Source organism: Hetaerina americana, unplaced genomic scaffold, assembly GCF_022747635.1.
Source record: "Hetaerina americana unplaced genomic scaffold, ioHetAmer1.1.p SCAF_9, whole genome shotgun sequence".
NCBI classification, from domain to species: domain Eukaryota; kingdom Metazoa; phylum Arthropoda; class Insecta; order Odonata; family Calopterygidae; genus Hetaerina; species Hetaerina americana.
Genome location: NW_027287538.1, coordinates 61,062,761 through 61,083,110, shown reverse-complemented (window position 1 = coordinate 61,083,110; position 20,350 = coordinate 61,062,761). Strand labels below are relative to the sequence as shown.

At 37.1% G+C, this 20,350-nt stretch overlaps 1 protein-coding gene across 1 annotated transcript in view; it reads left to right on the top strand.

Annotated features, from left to right (window-relative positions):
- The window catches only part of Lrch (Leucine-rich-repeats and calponin homology domain protein), a 171,182-nt gene that overhangs the window by 123,474 nt on the left and 27,358 nt on the right, over positions 1-20,350 (top strand). The window contains exons 4-14 of the mRNA XM_071597545.1: positions 446-582; positions 3,064-3,215; positions 4,165-4,303; positions 9,258-9,449; positions 12,548-12,672; positions 12,956-13,114; positions 13,276-13,447; positions 14,635-14,754; positions 16,992-17,531; positions 18,210-18,347; positions 19,320-19,397. Coding sequence (XP_071453646.1) covers positions 446-582; positions 3,064-3,215; positions 4,165-4,303; positions 9,258-9,449; positions 12,548-12,672; positions 12,956-13,114; positions 13,276-13,447; positions 14,635-14,754; positions 16,992-17,531; positions 18,210-18,347; positions 19,320-19,397 — 1,952 coding nt within the window. The remainder of the gene's footprint in view (positions 1-445; positions 583-3,063; positions 3,216-4,164; positions 4,304-9,257; positions 9,450-12,547; positions 12,673-12,955; positions 13,115-13,275; positions 13,448-14,634; positions 14,755-16,991; positions 17,532-18,209; positions 18,348-19,319; positions 19,398-20,350) is intronic.

The following is a 20,350-nucleotide window of genomic DNA, read 5'->3' as shown; positions in this document are numbered from 1 at the left end:
GTAAGGTATTATAAAAACAGTTCAGTTTTTCAGAAGGTAAACAAATATGCATCTAAACCAATCCCTATTATGCTATCAAGTTTTTTTGTTTTCGTTTTAAACTTTTTTGGCTTCATTTCATATCTTCTCGTTTCTCTAATAATAAAATATACGCCATAAGTTGTAGTTAATCTTTCCCTTGTGTGTTTATTTCCATATCATCTCTTTCATTTGTATTGAATTATCACTTCATTTTTGAATGAAACTTTAGCTAATCAGTTAAAATTGCTCCCAAACATGCGACTGGAGCTTGTCATTTTATCAGATTATCTGATTCTAGCTGCTTTTGATTTTTTTCTTAACAACTCAATGTTTATTCAATTTATTTTTGATCATAATATTGAATGTTACTATTGACTGCTAAAACTGATCATCCCATGTTTCTCTTGCCACCATTTCTTTTCAGAAATCACCACTCTCCGGCTGGTCCGGTTAGATGTGAGTGAAAACCGCATATCCGTTCTTCCAGTGGAGATGAGGAAAATGACAACCCTTGTCTCATTGGACCTTGGGGATAACCCACTTGTCACGCCACCTGCCTGTGTAAGATCCTATTACTTTTTCCATTATCTCCTTTTGACTCACTCTAGTAAAAGAAACTAACTTGGAGCTTGATGTTTTGGACTTAAAAACCATTTAACCAGTATATTGAACCTTAGCACTGGTTCTGAAACTCTCAAGAGTATTTATCTCAAGTGCATGTAAAAAAACATGTAGAATATTGCTATTCAGTGAATGATGTTGATAGTATGTTGTTATCACCTAGAAGGATTTTCTGAAATGCATTTACTTCATTCTTCGTTCAACCAAAAAAAAAACCAAGGTTATACTTGAGGGATATCCAGAAAGGATGGGATATTATATCTGATGGGATATTATGAAAAAAACAAAGACTATAATTTTAATACTGTAGTTATTCCTTGTTAATTTTCACACCTTTCTTTACTTTTTTGACATATTGCCTGCCGTTTAGAGGCACTTGTACTACAGGGGCACCAGATGTTGAATCTCTTCATTGCATGAAGATCCTGTCTCCAAATACAAACCCCATCATGCTAATGACTTCTTTGATCTCATTTTGTAAATGAAACCACCGACCAACCAGGCAGGATTTCAGGTGTGGGAATGCAAGAAAATTGCTTGGTGTAAGGTATGGGCTGAAAAGGGGTGGTCGAAATTGTGGCCTAAGGTCAGGAGAAGAAAATGCTTTATGCCCAATCTTCATCCACAAAAAACAGTCAGACAATCCACTTAATTCATTATCTGGCATACATATATTGCCTTCATTAAACAGTTGGACTCATTTGAATCTCTCAATTATGTTATCTCCATAAATGTCACAAATATGACTTTGAATTTCTGGTAGCTAAATGTTCTTTGCATTTCAGAACTGGTTCATAGACAACATTTTATGCACAGTTGGAATTTCATTTTTCATATAACATTTTTAACTTACATTATGATGTTTATGTGCTCTTGAATGTCTAAAATGGCATCAATGCCATGCCAGGGAATGAATTACCATACGCTGACCCCAGATTTTTCATGGAGCACACAAAAGTCACAAGCATATTTTGGGAAAAATAATTATTCTAGATTTTGTGCTGAAGTATTTCTGGCATATATCAGCAATGTAAACTAGGCAATAAATTGCGTTTTTACAGTGGAAATGTGAGAAATAATTGTTGCCAAAGCCTGTAAGAGTCTGAAAATCATGTCCTCCAATTCATTTTCAGTAATATTGCAATGGACAACTCTTATAGTTGACAGCTTTTTTAACAGCTTCTGAAACTACTGTCTCTTGAGAGTTTGATTTTTTCAGAAGCGGAAAGGCTCATGTCTGCAAAGAATGGAGTTGCTCAGAAGTTTCCCATTGCCACCTTGATTTTGATTTCAAAGTGTCATTCCGCAACTTCAAAACTATGTCTTATTGTGCTCTTTTATCAGTAAAATAAAGATTTCTGTCATCCTCCCTTTCCATAGTGCTGTAATTCTACATCTGCATATCCTATCCCAGGAATTGGTCTTGAATGTAAACCATGGTGTCATAATAGCTTTGCTCTTTCAACTGCTGTTTTGTTATGACTTACCAATTAATCCTTGTATCATTAACTATATACATAACTATGGACATAGAAGTCCTTATGTGTTCCTTATCAGATGAGATATAGTTCAAAGTATTGGTCAAACCATCGGAGAACAAATCTATAAATGTATATTATTGGAATTCATACAGTTGATGATCAAAATTCATTATTAAATTATAAGTAAACATCTGTGTGTTAAGAAATTAAATGTTAACAGAACCTGAGAATAGAAACGAAAAATATAAACAATAGTTATAACAGTGTAACAGAATGCATACTACAGCCTAAATGATAATAATGGAAACTTCATTTAAATTAAATTAAAAATAATGCAACCCTTAATTCTTCATATTACCATGTGAAATTTTAAGAATTTTTTCTCAGGCTGGAATTGAAGACAATTGGCGATTGATTTCATTATGAAATGCAGCAAAAATATTTGCTTACTTTTGGGTAAACTTGGCTCGCATCCTCTTCTGTAGATCGCTGTAAGGGCAAAATTTGAAAACAGAACTTGCATATTTTTTGGTTACCTCATCTGAGAGATTATGATGGTTTGTCTGTTTATATTAATATGTTTAAATTATTAAATGTGCTAGAAAAACATTCATAAGGTCAATTATAGGTGAGTCAAAAATTGCAACATGAGCTGGAAGAGAATTTTTTTGTTGGCTGTTAGTGCTTTGCCTTTAATTGTAACCATGAAATGTTATTTCAAATAGTTGATGAAATAACAACATGAAATAGTGTATAATAAAAAAATATGTTGCTTGGGAAGTGGAATAACTCTGATTTTTATAACTTGAGATACATTTTCCCCTTTCATTCTGGAGATTGAGTCACCATCTGAAATAACATTTCTATTTGACCAGCACTGCCTGCCATGTTGTCATATCCTCTCCTCTCTTTCCATGATGCTTCCCCAAAACACATGCAGCTATGCACCCGGGGCCGAGTGCACATCTTCAAGTATTTGGAAATCCAAGCAATGAAGGATGACAAGAGGAAGGGTGTGGTGACGCTTACGCAAAGTGAAGAGGCGAAGATCAGGAGGCCCAGTCGCAAGGGTGGCATTCTCTCGGACTTGAGGCAAGTGCTTAATTCTCTCCTCTCCCTCGGCTCACCATCCTGCTCCAATGCTTCTTCTTCTTTCCTTCCCCATCAGTGTTTTCCTGCCACACTGCCTCCAGGCATCCAATAGACCCACAAATCATGGAGTTATCATGAACAAATTCAAAGAAACTGCAGGAAAATCCATCGCAGTAACTTTTGATAGAGTCGTCTGCTAATGCGCTTTATAATGCAACAATTTCATAGGGTAAAAATCATTTGCATTGGCTGGATTCAAACTTGAATGCCTCGATGTCCAGCCGAGTGCCAGTTAAGTGAACCAGTGTTCCTTTTAAAGTCCACGAAATTTTATAGTGTAAGAGGATGCCTTGGTAGCTTAACTGGCTGAGGCACTTGGCCTGACATTTTGGTGAATGATGTTAACACAATAATTTTTGCATTAATTATCATGAATTTATTTCATGCTACGCACAGAATGCTTTATCCACCAGGAAAAATCATGCTGTGTAATTTTCCAATTCAATAGCACCCTCTGATTATGAGATACACCCATGTTTTCATGAGGGAAATGAGAAACTATTCCCACCATCACATTCTCTGCATGCCTCATTTTTAACCCTCCAATTTGCATGACCTCACACCTCGTATTCTCCTTGTGTGACCCACCAAGTTGGGAGAACCTCCCCTTCTTCCAAACCATCTGCATTTCTCCCCATATTTAGTACATAAAAGGTTGAAGACAGTTTCCAGGCCTAATTTCATTCTGCATTCCAACCAATCGACCTATGAAATACCTTGAATGCAATTAACTTGAGATATGTATGCACATCATGTGCATATATTCAGGATGTAAATAAAAAAGTAATGTTTAATTTCTTTTGTTGATTTGGGATCATATACATAGTTAATAGAAAACAATCAAGTAACAAAATGAATAATCAACTATGTCCACAATACATCCTTTCAGGTTAACGAATGGCCTAGGTGCTTCTTTTAATGTTCCTGATGATGGCTTGGGATGGCAGAAGCGATACACAGTTGACAGTGGATTCGGAAGCACTAGTGATGGCATTGATGTCAAAAGTTGGACTCAGACCTCACGAATGGTAGGTCATCTAACTTAATGAAGAAGTGAATTCATTTGCAAAGATATTCTTCCTATTTATTTCCCATTCTTTCTCTCTTCATTTATTGGTCCTACGTATTAATTCTGCAGATTCCCAATAGGTAATAGTTCTTCCACAGGTAAAAACTCTTCTGCATAATCTCAATTTAGGATGAAGATGTATGTCCCTGAATTATATTAAATATCACCCCAAGAATTACTCTTTAAATCACCCTTACACCCATAAGACCTTCACAGTTGAAATATTTTTATTGTATTTATAGATATTTTATCAAAACTTTTTACTGCTGCGCATGAAAGATTTGATATTGACGATAAATGTTTGGAAAGGAGAGATCATGTGATTGCTGTGGTAATGGCATCCTAAATTAAAGCCTCAGATATTGCTGGCTGATAGACTGGACATTTATTATGGTTTGTTGGACATTCACATGTGCACAGCATGAAAATTGACAGTCTGCAGTGTGCAGACTGTTGGAAAAGTTATAGAAAGCATTGCAATTCATTGAATTCATTAACGAATTGTACCAATGGAGTCCATGCTTCTCTCCTCTTTTCCCTTATTCATGCCTAGACTATTTATGAATTACTCTTCCACTGTGAAATGGACCTATACATTCACTAGGGTTCATGCGCTCTTGACCCCGAGAATCAATTTTGTTTAAGATTTTGGTAGATGCTTGTAAAATGTTTCGTAATATATGTCTAAGATATGTTGGCATCATCAAATGTGTGTATGCATTGAACAACCATGTACAGTGATAGTATTCACAAAGTAATGGTTATTTATGAAACAGTGCGATTTGAAAAACAAAACAAATATTTCTGTTTTTTTCTTGATTCTCACACCTTTAGCTGTAGTAACCTCATGTTATGTAATGTTTTGTATTTGCGGTGAATTCCCAATTACTCTTGGGAAGATTGTCCATGTTGCCCATTTCATTTGCATGACTTTTATTTATCATTGTAAAATTCCTCCACTTTTTTACATTCACAAAAAATCACATAGTACTGTTGGTTGTAATTGCAATCAGGATATTCTTTTAATTAACTTATCATTTATGATTATTGATATATTTTGTCAGTGAATCATGTTTGCTCAATTTAAAAAATTCTCTGAGAAAAATTTATCCAAACATCTATAAAGTCAAAGGATAATGGGAATAACCTTTTCCTGTGCATTTGACTGTGTGCATGTGTTGGGGTCACAAAGTGACACAAAAGTGATCATACATTGGCTTTAGTATGATCTTGCACCAAGCATTTTGCATGAATAAGAGGGTATCAAATAATATTCATGTCCAATTTCTGGCATTGGTATGATCTGTGGGACTCCTGTCCTTTGTATTACTTTCACCTGATACTGATTACTCTGAAAATAGATCACTCTTTTAGATATAATATTTCAATTCATTTTATAAACAGAGAAAACAAAATCCGAAGAACTTGCCGAAAACCTTTCTAATGAACACTGCTTTGCTCAAGAGTAAAAGACAGGGATGCACTAATTTCAAAACTTATTTGATATTGAAATGTAATGAAATAATTGACTTTGTAATTCCACACACTTTATTTAAAAACACACGACCCAGGTTTCGACGTTGAACGTCATCATCAGGTGGTCCTCATAGAAGCACGCTGGCTATATATACCTTCTGATCATAGGAGGGGGGGGTTGGTCAGAGAGGGAGGTCGGAGGGGTAAAAAGGTTACAATGTAGCTGGGAAGAAAAGAGAATTACATTTTTGATTTAGAAGAGTGGTAGGTCTAGGAGTGGGGAGTGGGAGGGATACAAAATTTCGTTGGCAAGATCATCTTTCCAACGGACACATTTCAAAATAAGTGAACTTTGTGCATTACTTAAGACGTGTGTTTCCCAAAATTATTTCATTTTTAATGGTACCTATTTCCAACAACCCAATGGTTTAGCCATGGGCTCGCCCTTGTCCCCACTCCTGGCCGATATGTATATGGACAATTTTGAAAAAGTTTTGTTCTCCTCAGCCTACCCTCTCATTAATAATGTATTTTGTTGGTTAAGATATGTAGACGATGTCTTCTGTGTGTGGACAGGTTCTGATAGGCAACTAGATCAGTTTCTAGCACATCTAAATTCTATCAATTCTAATGTACAATTCACGTGTGAAAAAGAGGAAAAAGGTTCCCTGAATTTCCTCGACCTATCCATTTCTAAAGACAAAGATGGGTTACAGTATTCCATTTTTAGGAAAGAAATGTATACAGACCAATTAATTAATTCCTCTTCAAGGCATTGCTTCACCCAAAAGCTTTCGGCATTTCATGCAATGATCCACCGTTTGACCGCTATCCCTATGTCAAAATTCAATGTAAATAAGGAACTTAATGTAATTAAAACGTTAGCAGTAAACAATGGGTATTCATAAGATCTAATAAATAAACTTTACCGGAATAAACTTACAAAAATAGCCTTAAGCCACATTTACAACCCCGAACATGTAAAAGATCCCACTGCCAAATGGCGGAGAATACTATATCTTGGGACTATTTCTCAAAAAGTAATTAAAAGTTTACCTAAAGAAAAAATTAAATGTGCCTTTTACAGTCGTTCATGCCTTAAGAACCTGATCTCTCACACTAAAGACAAAGTCCCCGAAAACGAGAGGAGTGGAGTGTATGAGTTAAAGTGCTCGGATTGTAGCACAAAGTATATTGGACAAACAGGACGGAAATTTAAAGAAAGGATTAAAGAACACCAAACATGTGTAAAAAATAAGAACATAACATCCCTCTTTGCAAAACACCTCATCGAAAGTGATCACAAAAGTGACTTTGTGACAAAAATTATTCATTTTGAAGAAAAAGGTCAAAGGCTCGATGCTTTGGAGCAGTTAGAAATTTTGAAATGTGTCCGTTGGAAAGATGATCTTGCCAACGAAATTTTGTATCCCTCCCACTCCCCACTCCTAGACCTACCACTCTTCTAAATCAAAAATGTAATTCTCTTTTCTTCCCAGCTACATTGTAACCTTTTTACCCCTCCGACCTCCCTCTCTGACCAACCCCCCCCTCCTATGATCAGAAGGTATATATAGCCAGCGTGCTTCTATGAGGACCACCTGATGATGACGTTCAACGTCGAAACCTGGGTCGTGTGTTTTTAAATAAAGTGTGTGGAATTACAAAGTCAATTATTTCATTACATTTCAATATGTTATGCAAATTCCACAAAGTTACGCCTGAGACAACAAAAACTTATTTGAGTTACCACTATTTGCCGATACTTAGTGGTTTATTCGGTAGCGATTTTATACGTGAAGTGAAAAAAAGAGGATCTTAGTGATGCTCACAGTTGTTGAGGCTGTATACCTGTTAGATAATGAGATGAGAGAGGCATAAAAATGTGAGTTTTTAGTTTTGAATGTGTAGTGGCACAAGTAAATTATTGAAATACAAGTTATTCGTTTCTTTAACTACCAACAGAGGTCCTATAGTATTAAACTCATAATTAAGGTGTTTAAGCAGGTAACATAGTTAATGACTGTGATCCAACGTTTCAGCTTGTGACTGATGGAGATAGTTTTTGTGCCATGGTTTCTCAAGTCTAAGGGGAAAAGAAGGATAATAGTCTTTGGGGTGGTTTTAGGTTAAAAGGGTCAGTGATTGAACACAAGTCGTTGCCAGATTGCAGACCTGGCGACAGAAATTGTGGATCTTTCCCTTAAAAAAGTCATTTAATGGGAGGAAAAAAATCTATATTAATCTCACAAAGCATCAGAATATAGTTTCATGGAAAAATGATCTTGTATCAATTCCCTGTGCTGTAAATTTATTTTTTAATTTGACTGTTGCATTCATTCAAGTTTTGATTTCTTTGCCGTGAAGCAATGTGATTTAATATGGGTATAAAATGAATAATTATTTATTAATGACAAGGAAAACTGCTGCATACATGAAAAACCACCTCGGCTTATATATTTGAGTGGAGAAAAACAGTTTTTATCTTGACAAACTCATATCCAGTAAATGTATGCTGTGTCAGTTGGCACTATACTGATAAGTTATCACCTACTCATGAATGGCTATGACCTTATCAGTATTTTTTTTTTTAATAAATTTGACTGGTGGCTTCTCTGTGGTAGAGAAATTAGGGTAGAGAAAAGAGCTTGTGATTCACACAAATGATAATCATGGCCCCCTAATTTATATAGCATACATATTTAATGGCTGAGTAATTTTTCCTGTGAGGAAATCTTTGAAATTATTATCTGGTTTAGTAATACTGCACTGCCATAAAATACATGTCAGACATGCATATAAATCACAGTATTCAACCCAAAGGTTGGTTTGATAGGTGATGGTAGGGTTCACTGAGCACTACCCCATAAGTTATGTGGAATTCACACAGGGTTGGAGGTTAGTTTATTTCCCTGTGCTGTCTATGGTCTCCCAGGAAGATCTGTACCCGAAAAATCAAACAGCTCGGATGAAGCTGAGAGTGCCCATAGATATTCCTTTGAATCAAATCTGGGCTCTACAGACAGTATCCCAGTGTTCTACCCAGTGGACTAATGCATCCTTACATGCATGTATTAAATATTCAAACAAACATGGGTTTTCTTTGGCTGGCTCCCTTCCTCCCCCCTCACCTTGCCCCTTGCTAACTGCCCCCTTAGTTATGCTGCTAGCTGAGAGCATCTTCAAGCTCAGGACTTCCGCTTGACTTAAGGGAATCTGCGGCAGAGCAAAAGATACATTGCCATCATAAAATGCCAGCATGAAAAATCCAACCTTCAAAATATTTAGGCCTTTCTGTTTTTCAAACGCTTAGCAAAATAAAAATGGGTATGGTATGGTAAAATATTTGTAATAATGCAGTGACCAATTCCCTTGTGCATTGTGCGAAATATTGCCTGGTCCAAGTTGTCACCAGTCATTGTCATACCATTTCTCAGGGTTCATCATCGCAGGACAAGGGCCTGACGATGACAGTTAGGAGTAAGGGTGACCAAACACCTCCCAACAAACCTGGCAGTCTCCCAGTGTCCAATGGTGGAAGCACAACTGGTGCTTGCTTCAGTGGCACATCAACGCCTTCAACCATCAGTCCAGGGGAGAGTTACATGGACCTCGAAGAAGAACTCAAGGTGGGCATTGGGCCAAGTTTATCATACTGAGTGGTGATCTTAATTTATTTGGGAAAGAATTAGGGAGAATACCTAATTGTAATAACATAATGTATGCTAAGAGATCCCTTAGTAATCTGATGTGAATTAACATTATAGATAGGCAGCTCAGGCTAAAACCAATTAACCCAAGCTATTAGAAGTTACGGCAGTTATTTCATAGCATTTATGACTTATCCTTCTTAGCTCCCATGCCTACACTATCAGCTTCTTCTGAGAATGATTTTCTTTAGTAGTTACAACTCCAATAACTGTAGCATATCTCCATTACATTGCTTATCATTCATTGTATTAAAAATAGTTTCCATAATGGCTCCAGCTATTGATCCAATGAGTTAAGTTGTTATTTAACGGTGATGCTTAGCAGCTAATTTAAGGATATACTTTGAACTTCCATCTCGGCTACTTGATTTATTTCTTAGTGGCAATGTGTTCCTGAACATTTTAACGATATGGAGAGATGAGGCTTTTTCTTCTCACCTAAGACACCCATACTCTATCTATCGTTGAGCCCTCTCTGCAAGTTTTGTGTCAGAGCATGCCAATCATGATATTTCAACAACTCCAGCTCATGTCGATCACCACCGCAGTAATATAACTTAAACCCATGCCACATGGTCATTTTTCACAAGTACATACATGTTATGAGATAGTGTCAGTGTTAGCTCAAATGTTAGCGTTTGCATTATCATGTGAAGTGATCATTTTGAGGGATTTTAATAGTGACAGGGTGATGATCCCTGTATCGGTCATTAGAATGTCCCTTTATTCATCCTTGAACACATGAATGAATATTCTCTTCAGCCAATATTATATCTTTTGGCATCTCTATGATAGGAAATAGAAGTAGTCATGACACTACAGGTGAATGATATTTAAAGTAAGATGATGGTGGGAGAATAAAGTTTGTCTCTTAATTTTTTGAATTTTTCTATTATTCTTTTGGAATCAATATAATGGAGTGCAGTTGAGTTGATAATGGCACTGTTTGGTTTTTTTGTAATGAATTTGGATATGCTTGAAAACACATATGCTTGACTGAGCCTGATCAAGTAGCTGCACAAATTCATAATTTAGAATTATTAATGCAGTTGTTCTTGTTGACAATTATAATTACTGCACTAGCTAATAACAGTACAAAATTCTACAATACCACCATTTCCTACTGTTTCACACCAATGCACATGCAAAGCAGTTTAAAAGGACTGGAAATGGCATGAGTAGGGCCAGGGAAATGATATTGTGAGCAGGAAATGACAGCATGTGCCGTCACCTAATGCTTAAACCCTGCGATGCGCACTAACATAAATGATTCCTGAAATTGCATGTAAGAAATGACCATGCACTGCAGGCTTCATGTTGGTTTAGATGGGCGAGGGTGGATCTCACCCCAAACCAAATCCCAAAACATTTGAATCTCACCTATCTTGGTACATATGGTTCCACTCTATCTTGCACCCTTGAACTGAACCTACTTACTGCACCACCCCGTAACCTAAATTCCTGAATTGAATGACAGTTGGTATAGGCAGAAATTCCACACCATGCTTGCCCAAAGTGTGGAATAAAGACCAAAAACCATTGTCAAGAAATACTAGAATGCAGTCCTGGAGTTTCTAGCACAAATGGATAGCACAAAAACTATGCAATTCAGGAAGTACCTTTCACTTCCCCCGTCTCTGAAATTCTAGGAACTCCTCCACGTCACCATAAATGTTTCCAACAGGTTTTGGTCAAGGTGATTCTTCATTTTTGCACAATGTGACGATGTTGGCTTATAATTTTACCTTGACTTGAAAAATTCTTGAATATATTCAATTTCCAAACACAATTCTGAATGACTGAAATCAGACAAATATATAGTATACCTGTACATAATCTCATAGTTCAGAGTCCACAATGGTATGTATTAACTTTGAAAATGTTTTCTTAGTGGCTGTATCTAGAAATTTCATGACTGTTATTCAAAATGAAATTTGCAACTCACCTGATTATTATGGCTTATAATGGTTCAGGAAGAAATTTTATCATTAATAGGGCAGGGGTAGTTGTTTATATGTGCTTCAAAATATCCTGAGCTTCTATAGTTGAGTCAAGTGCTTTAGCTTAACTGGCCTTAGCACTCGGCCGGACTTCTAGGGATCCGGGTTCTAATCCCGGTCTACGCGAATGCTTTTTACACTGAAATTATTGCATTGAATTGCATATTAGTGGATGACTCAGTTAAAAGTTACTGTTGTGGCATCTCCCGCAGTTTCTTTGGGATTTGTCTAAGGTATAAACTACCTAAGTGTTTATAGTTGGTTTTTAACCTCGTGCACTGTGGTGCATCGTGCAGGACTACGAATGCCTGTGACATTGTATGTACGGTATTTCATCACAACATCTTGTTGCTTTAAAAGCCCCAAAAATTTCAGAGTTCAATAGGATGCCTTGATAGCTTAACTGGCTAAGGCACTCGATCGGACATTGAGGGATCCAGGTTCGAATCCCGGTCAAGGCGAATGATTTTTACACTCTGAAATTATTGCATTGACTTATTCATTATATTCTCTCATTTTCTTATAGCCCAAACACATTGTTACATATTATTTGCAGCTCTCTCCTTCCAAGCTTGAATCATGATCTTCATTGAAACCATGTAACAACAGTTCTGACCTTGGTTCTTCCAGGTACAATTTCTATTTGTCACCATATCTTTTTTGAACTTTGACCATCTAACCACCCAGAGTCATATTTCTGTGGCCTTCCATTCCATTTATGTCTTACTTAGTAGCTTTCAGATTCTCTACTGAACATTGGAATTGTGTTTTCTAAAAAAATGTCCTTTCAATGAAAAACTTACTACTTCGGAGGAAAAAAAACATTTTCCACACATTTTGTGTTTTAACTGGCTTTTGCAAGGATGTATGCATGCATCAGCTGTCTTGTGGTGGAGTCCGTGTAGTAAATTTTTTTTAAGGTTGTTACAGTTTTATCTTGGATACATGCTCTGTTGAAGATAAGAACAAATAATCTAAGTGCCTCATGTATTCTACTCTTTTGTTTCCCATACTTAGGTTCGCCAGTTGGAGTCTGTTTCAGAAGAAATTAGTGTGGATGGGAGGAGGAGAAAGGGAAGTGGTGGTGCTGGGTTTCCATCACAGGAGCAAGGCATCGGAAAGAGGGTACTAGGGCATGTCAGGTGAGCCTTGTTGAAAAATTAATCTTCCCTCTTCAAAAAAATGGTCACTTAATAAAATAATCATGTTCATATTGATTCGTATGCCTCATATTAGAATTGCCATAATGATTACTATCTTTGCTTCAGTCATGGTTGCTATGTTTTCTTGGTTGGCATGTTCAATGTTCATTTCTCCTGAAAATTGTAAAAAATAAGTTTCTCAGTATTTACATAAGAATGGCATCTTGAAAGAGTTTGGATTGGTCATCAATCTAACAATTATCTTCACTCTCTTGTCCCTCAGGTTCAATTCCAATGGCTCAAATGGTGTGAACGGTGAGAGTCCGGAGCATCTCAAGTCAGGGCAGTCGCCATCCAGTGCTGGCAACACTGAAAATGTTGATCCCCTGCGGGGTGCCCAAGATGATGTTAGAAAACCCCTGGAACACATACAAACATACAGGTATGAGTAAAAACATGAATTTACCCTATTGCTGGATTTTATTATTGTCAAGTATCTGCTGTTACTTCCTAAGAAAAACATATGCATATGAAATTTTTGATTATAAGTTTTCCCATTGGATTGTGTCTTATCTGTCTGCTATGCTTCCTTCTATATGCTAGGGAGTACAAGGAGGCACTGAGGCAGCAGAGGGCAGGGCAGGATGGAGCGAGCATCTACAGGACACGTGGGGGAATCTCTTCGATAGATGGCCCACAAACACCTGGTTCTCCCGTCACGTCTAATTTCACAATTGATGCCTTTGCCTCCAGGGTATCGGAGACTCAACCACTGGTGAGTAGGGATGACAGTAATGAAATGGACTAATATATGTCTACCACGGTGATAGATGTCAGTCGTTAGATATTTAACAGACTTTGATTTTTTTCAGTCACTTTAATAAATCTAATTCAAAACTTACAGAAAAGGGAGGTCAAATTCACTGAGATCATTTGTGCATTGTTGAACCTTAAGAAAAATTTTGACCTAAGTCATGGGAATCTTAAGTTTAAAAAAAATATTCCAGAGATTTCTTTTTTCTAAGAACAATTGAATATTGGTGAATATATCATTTTAATGTGAAGTAATCAACAATATGTGCATGCATGTAGGACTGAAACTCCATTCCCCAATCTCTTCACTTGCTCACACTCTTCACCCAAAATAGGCTGAATTACGAGTATAATTAATGAAGTGATTCTGATTCAAAGGAAACAATTTTTGCATATGACATGCATTGTAAACAATTGTCTTCTGAAAGCCGTAGTACTTATTTGCATGTTATTTTATTAGTATCTGAATCCTGATGGGTAGGCTAAAAGAATTAGAAGACATAGCAGTCAATTGCAAGATGCCTCTTCACCTTTGAATGTATAAAATGCATTGGCAATGGCACAATGCATTTTATACATTCAAATTCAATGGCGCAAGGAATTTTAATTTTGCAAATTAAGATTCCTTGTGCCATTGAGATAGAGCCCCAGTAGGCAGGTTTTTATTCCCAATTGATTATGAAATTTTGTTTGGAACCATAGGAATATGTGCCAAACTGAACACTGGCACTGTAATATAGTTTGCAAATAATTTATGATTGGAATTTAAAAAAGTGTTTTGGAATTAGTGACTTTTACTAATCTATTTCTGTCTATATGTTGTTTGAATGCTTTCAGAAACCCCTAGCTCCGTTAGTTTTAATATATGTATTTTTGTTGCAATTTCCCTTCGTATTAGTTCATGCAGGTAATATTCAGAGTACTTTGAATTTGAGTTTTTTTTCATTCAATACCAATCCAAAAATAGCCAGGTTTTGGCCTTTTACATCAGCCAATAAACATGAAATAACAACAGCAACAATGCCAAAAATCCCTGTCCGGGGTGGAGAGAAATCCACCCGAACAGGAATCGATTTTATGCATTAGTGTTTCTGGTTCATTCAAATCCAAATTTCCAGCATGATTTACATGTTATTTTTGTGTCGCCAGGATGAAGAGTGCCTTTCAAACAACCTGCCCTCCGAATCCTCATCGCCCCTCCGCAAAAGGGGCAGCCCTGCTGAGAATCAGCCCCCTCTTAGTCAGTCCCCCACCTCCTATCAATCCAAGGTGAGTGAGAAACTCGGAAGCATTTAAAAAAGTATCAGTGCCATGTATTTCCCACTTAAACATATGTGATTATCTGTGAGTCCAATGTGTAAATGTTAATCAAATCACCTAAATTGTCAATTTGCAGATCATACATTCAGTTCAATAATCATTTTGTGAATGGTCATTACCTCTCCAGGGGATAGAGCAACTACAGCATTATTTTGTCGAAAATAAAATAATATTCATTAAATGCAATTCAAATGTCGGTAGCAGAAATTTTTCTGAGATAAATAAATTAGCCATGCTTGAAGAACTTGATCAGTTTTCTGCTAAAAACTAAGTTTGGGCTATTTCAGAGGAAAACATTTACAAATTTAAGAAATATCCTGGAATCATTCCTTATTTCTCTTTGCATTTTCAATTGCTATGATGTGTTGACTGTAATATGTGCATGTGTAGATAATGTGATGTAATTGCCTGGTCATTTTGATCTGTTACAAAAAAACTCAGTAGGTGAATTCCAAAATGGCACATATCTGCAGAGTGTAAAATTAACCAACAATATTTTTGTTGTCCAGTGAGAAGAGTGGCACCCATGTTGATGTATCTTGTGGTCTTTCAATTTGATGCATTAAATCTCAATATAATGCGAGTTGACAGTTTCTAAAAAATCACCCACTATATTGAGTTCTCACTTAACAATCAATTATGATTTACTTTGCAATTAAGTCTTTGCAAGATTAACATAGCCTTGCATGATGACCATAAAAAACTTGAATGATCAATCAGGGTGACTCTATTGGTGTTACATAACATACATGATATGTATTTGGCTATAAGTTACACTTGATTTCTTGGAATGGGTTGGGAATGTAATTTATTGATGACAAGAATTTAACAATAACAACTTTGAAAAATCTTTTAAAATAAAAATTTACAAAATGGCTTACATTACAGAAGTGCCTATGATATCTATGTGATAATTTATTAATAATAAAAATTGGCTTAAAAACTTTTTTTGATGTGCAAACCAATCATAGAATTGATGAACTTGTGCAAGTAACTCAGCAAAGGGAGATCATAATGTTTCATTTGCCCAGATCCTTTTCATTCCTTGATATATTTATGAACACTGCCCACTGACACCGTGTCTGGGTACTTCTAGAATGTCACCATCTGCTGGCCAGCGGTGATGTAAGATTACTGGCACAAGCTCATCAAAATAAAATAATTTGTTTTTCTTGTTGCCTATCTCTTTTTCTGTTTGAAGCTAAATGTAAACCTGAAGGTCAATATAGAATTGTTTTCTGAACATTGCAGTAATCGACCACCTTTCATTGGCATATCAGGGAAGTGATTTGTGTGGTAGGAAGGTTTAGAACATTCCTATTTCATATCTTCTCTTTATCTATTTATATATCACAGTTACAATGTTCCTTAAAAACCACCACTTCCTCCCCTTCCCAAATACTTTATATCGTCATCTATGTATATACCTTTGGATGTTTCCTATTGTGGCCACTTTAATTTGAGCATTAATGAAGATTTTCCTTCACTACACTGATGTTTTTTCAAATCTGGATTTTTCAAGCCCTTTAATTCAGAAGTACCATTTTCTTCTTTCCAACTTTTTCCAATTTTTCTTCTTCAGGTGTGTCTGGGGACCCTTAATTACTTGACTGATTGTGTGTTTGGTATGTGTGCTGATCCCTGGTGAGGGTTAACTAACTGTAAATCTGTATATGATAGTGTGTGAGAAATTATCTTGTCTCATTGTCAAGTGTATTTCTTATGAAGTGATGTGAACTCTTGGGAAATCTCATGAAATCCTCAAGTCTCATGATCTTCCCTCAACCAGCCCAGGTGGCAGTTGGATAATGTCCTTTCCTGCCAACCCATAGGTCACAGGTTCGATTCCCATCTGAGTGGGTTTACTTCCACCTAGGGCTTGAGTGTTTGTAATTGTCTTCAATGTAATATTTAGGGGTTAGGCGGAAGAAGGATTGATTTTTCTGCTAACTCATTGTTTAAGAAAAGGCTAAGAATATTGTTATGATTTATTCTGGCAATTTCCCTTCTAATAGCATCATGCTCATTATGAATTTATTCATCTTTCTGGGAATGATAATGGGACTGTATTTAGTTCCTAAGTAAATGCTGATGGTTTTTGGCCTTACGTTTAAGGCCAAAAAGTGCTGTTTTCAGATTAATGCTAAATAAATAAATGAATTTGCCACATTTTCTCTCTTCTCCAGGTGAGGAACAAAGGCGGTAGTGGCACCTTATTGAACAACGGGAATGGCAGCGTCCTGCCCTCGCAGCCACACATGGTGAACGGGGGAAGGGGGCTCTTGCACCATAGCAGCCCGCAGCACAAGCCGGCGGCAAATGGTGCTGCCACCTCCCCTCCCCCATACACACCCCCACCACCCCTCTCACCCCCCACCACCTCCCTTGGTCACCCAGCGAGCAGTGGGGTGAGTACCACCACTGGTGGCGCAAACAATACCCCCCGCCTTGTCACAACCAGCGTGGGCTACCTCGGCACTGGCCAGCCGGGCCGGGCGACTCTCCAGTGGCCCCCTCCTCCGCAGCCGCCCTCCCCCACGGATGCACCGCCACCCTTGACGGCAAGTGAGCCGGTGGCTGTGAGGTGCCGTGGGGGTCGCGTGGCATCAGTGAAGCAGCAGTTGCTATGGAACCGGGACGCCTCCCCCCACAAGCTGACGTTCACCATGAGGAGAGAATTTGAGAAGGCAAAAGAGGAGGCAGAGCTCATTGAGAGGATGAGAAACGTGAGTGACCCTTCAGCCCTCCCTCTCTTCATGTCAGAATACAGAAGTCTTTTTGATTTCTGTTTTGGTAGGATTTCCATCCGAATAAACCCAAACTGTGAGATTTTCTGGGCATGAAAACGTTGTGGGAAACGCTTAATGGGTCCAGGGACTCTCAAGTATTGCCTTAAATACCCTGATGGTGTGGGTATTTCACACTTTTGCAGAGTGTTGTACGACATGAGCTGTTCACGTAGGAAGCCAACTGCATAATTACTTAGGGGTGTAATGTTAGAAGAAATGCATGTAGGGAGAAAATACAATCCATTTCATTCATCAGCTGAATGGATGGATGCAGGAAGGTTGCTATTACACAATGTGCCTTTCAGTTGTGATAATTATTGATACAGATTTTTATTTTCATTCACTTTTGTCATAATTGAATCTTTTAAAAAATGTAATTTCGAGCCATATTATTTACTCTTTATTGCAATTGATCACAAATATAACATTTTGTGGTACCACAATGTCTTTCTTTTCTCATCATTAAAATATTATTTCACAAGGTCCAAGTATCCATTAACCTCATTATTAGATTTGTATTTTCTCAAAATGCCTCAAAAATTGAAATGGGGTCTAAAATATTAAATTATTATAATTTTTATGTTGTTGTTTATCCTCCTTGCATTCTGTTTTCAGAGTATTGAAGTTCGGCTGAAGATGACGCTTCCTGAGGACCTTTCCCCTGCTCTCTCTGATGGTGTGGTGCTCTGTCACTTGGCCAATCACGTGAGGCCAAGGTCCGTCTCATCCATTTACGTCCCCTCTCCGGCAGTGGTAAGTCTTTAGTTGATTTTAACCTTTGCTTGCCAAGTTAATTTTCATTAATCCACACATGCATTTCCTCTTAATCCAATTTAGTCTGCTTTCAAAACATTTTATTTCCCACTTTTATATTCTGCTTTCACTGCATAAAAAATAATCATTATGGTGTTGATATCATTGGTATTGAACACTTTTCCTGCTGATGAATTCATTTGAAAAGGTTGGGCTGTGTAATGTAGACACTTTTATTCTGGATTCATTTAAACAGCAAAACAGTGCTATGGACTGACTGACTGAATTAAGTCATACAGAAAATAAAATAATATAAAAATGAGCCATAGAAACCACATAGCACCAGAAATAATGAATGGACAGGATCAGATAGTGGGAAATATATGCACTACAAAATTAACGAATAACTTTAGGACTTGCATGTTGAAATGGGTGTTGAATCACTTAAATGACTGCATTATTTTTAAATATAAACATTGGAAAAATAAACCATCTTGGATATTACTTTCTCTGACAAGCTATTCATTATATGAGGATTCCACCATGTTTTATGATGTCTCGAAAGATTTTATTCTTCATTTTAATGGAAAATATTTGTAACAAAAAAATCATTGTGATGTGTCATGTACTAGCATGCATAAGTTAACTTAACCTGTTGGAAATCCTGAGAAGAATTCACAATCAATTATCATTATTATCTCTCTGACCCCAATTAATCAAGAGTGTCACACTATTACATCTGAAGCCCCATTTAGTTTTTCATATAGGTTGTGTCCCAGATCGCAGCTGATTGATCTTCATTTGTTAGGAGGGGTGAATAGATGGGTTAGCAACCCTTTTTTCAAATGGATTTATTTTAAGATGTTTACTGGCATTTTGTGATCATATCATCTTTACAAACTAGTTAATTTTACTGAAGGAGTGCCCTCATAAATTCATCCTATGGATTCATGGTGTTTATTCTTTTTTCAGCCCAAGCTGACGATGGCCCGATGTCGGAGGAATGTGGACAACTTCCTTGAAGCCTGTCGGAAAATTGGTGTCGAGGAGGTAGGTCATGTGAAATATTTTTAACAGTCTTTGCTTCTGCATATTGGAAAAATTGGATGGAGATCCATCAGTTATGATGCTTTGATGATGAATGTGGCGATAGTTTGTTGTACAGAGAAATAACCATGAACCATTTTATTCCAATTGAAATGTAATAAGCAACTTTGTAATTCTGCACACACTTTATTAAGAACACGACCTGGGTTTTGACGTTGGGCATCATTATCAGGTAGTCCTCAAAGAAGATATAACTTTGTATATAAACCTTCAGAGTGGGGAGGGAGGGGTTAATCAGAGTGGGAGAGAAAGGGAGGGTGGAGGGATAAAAAGTTTAAAATGTAGATGGGAGTAAAAGGGGAGTACATCTTTCTGTGTCAATTGTAGGCTGTTAATTGGGGTTTTTTTGGGAGGGGGGATACCCCGTGTGGGGATCACTGGAAATGAAAGAGTGGTAGAAATAGAAGATGGAAGGAAGTAGGAGGGAACTGAAATTTTGTTCGCAAGTTCATCCTTGAAACGGATACATTTTAAAATTTCTATTTGTTCCAATGCATCAAGTCTATGACCTTTATTTTTGAAATGCAGAATTTCAGTCTTAAAATCACTTTTGTGGTCACGTTTGATAAGATGCTTTGCAAAGAGGGATGTTATGGCCCAATTCTGATCACATGTTTCATGCTTCTCTAAATTTTCTTTAGATTTCTGTTCCGTTTGCCAAATATACTTAAAATAGAAGAAACTGAGCTCTACGGCCTAGTAAATCAATAAAATAACTCCTATAGCTGTAATAAGTTGGCAACACGCGTCCCGCAATTAAAACAAAATTTGTTGTGATGGTTTGTGGGAAAAACAAATTCCTCGGCAGTAACCAACCACAACCTCTCAACTAGAACACCCTTCTGCAGTAGTTTGTAGGAATGTTACTTCCTTGCCAGGGACCATCTACAGACCCA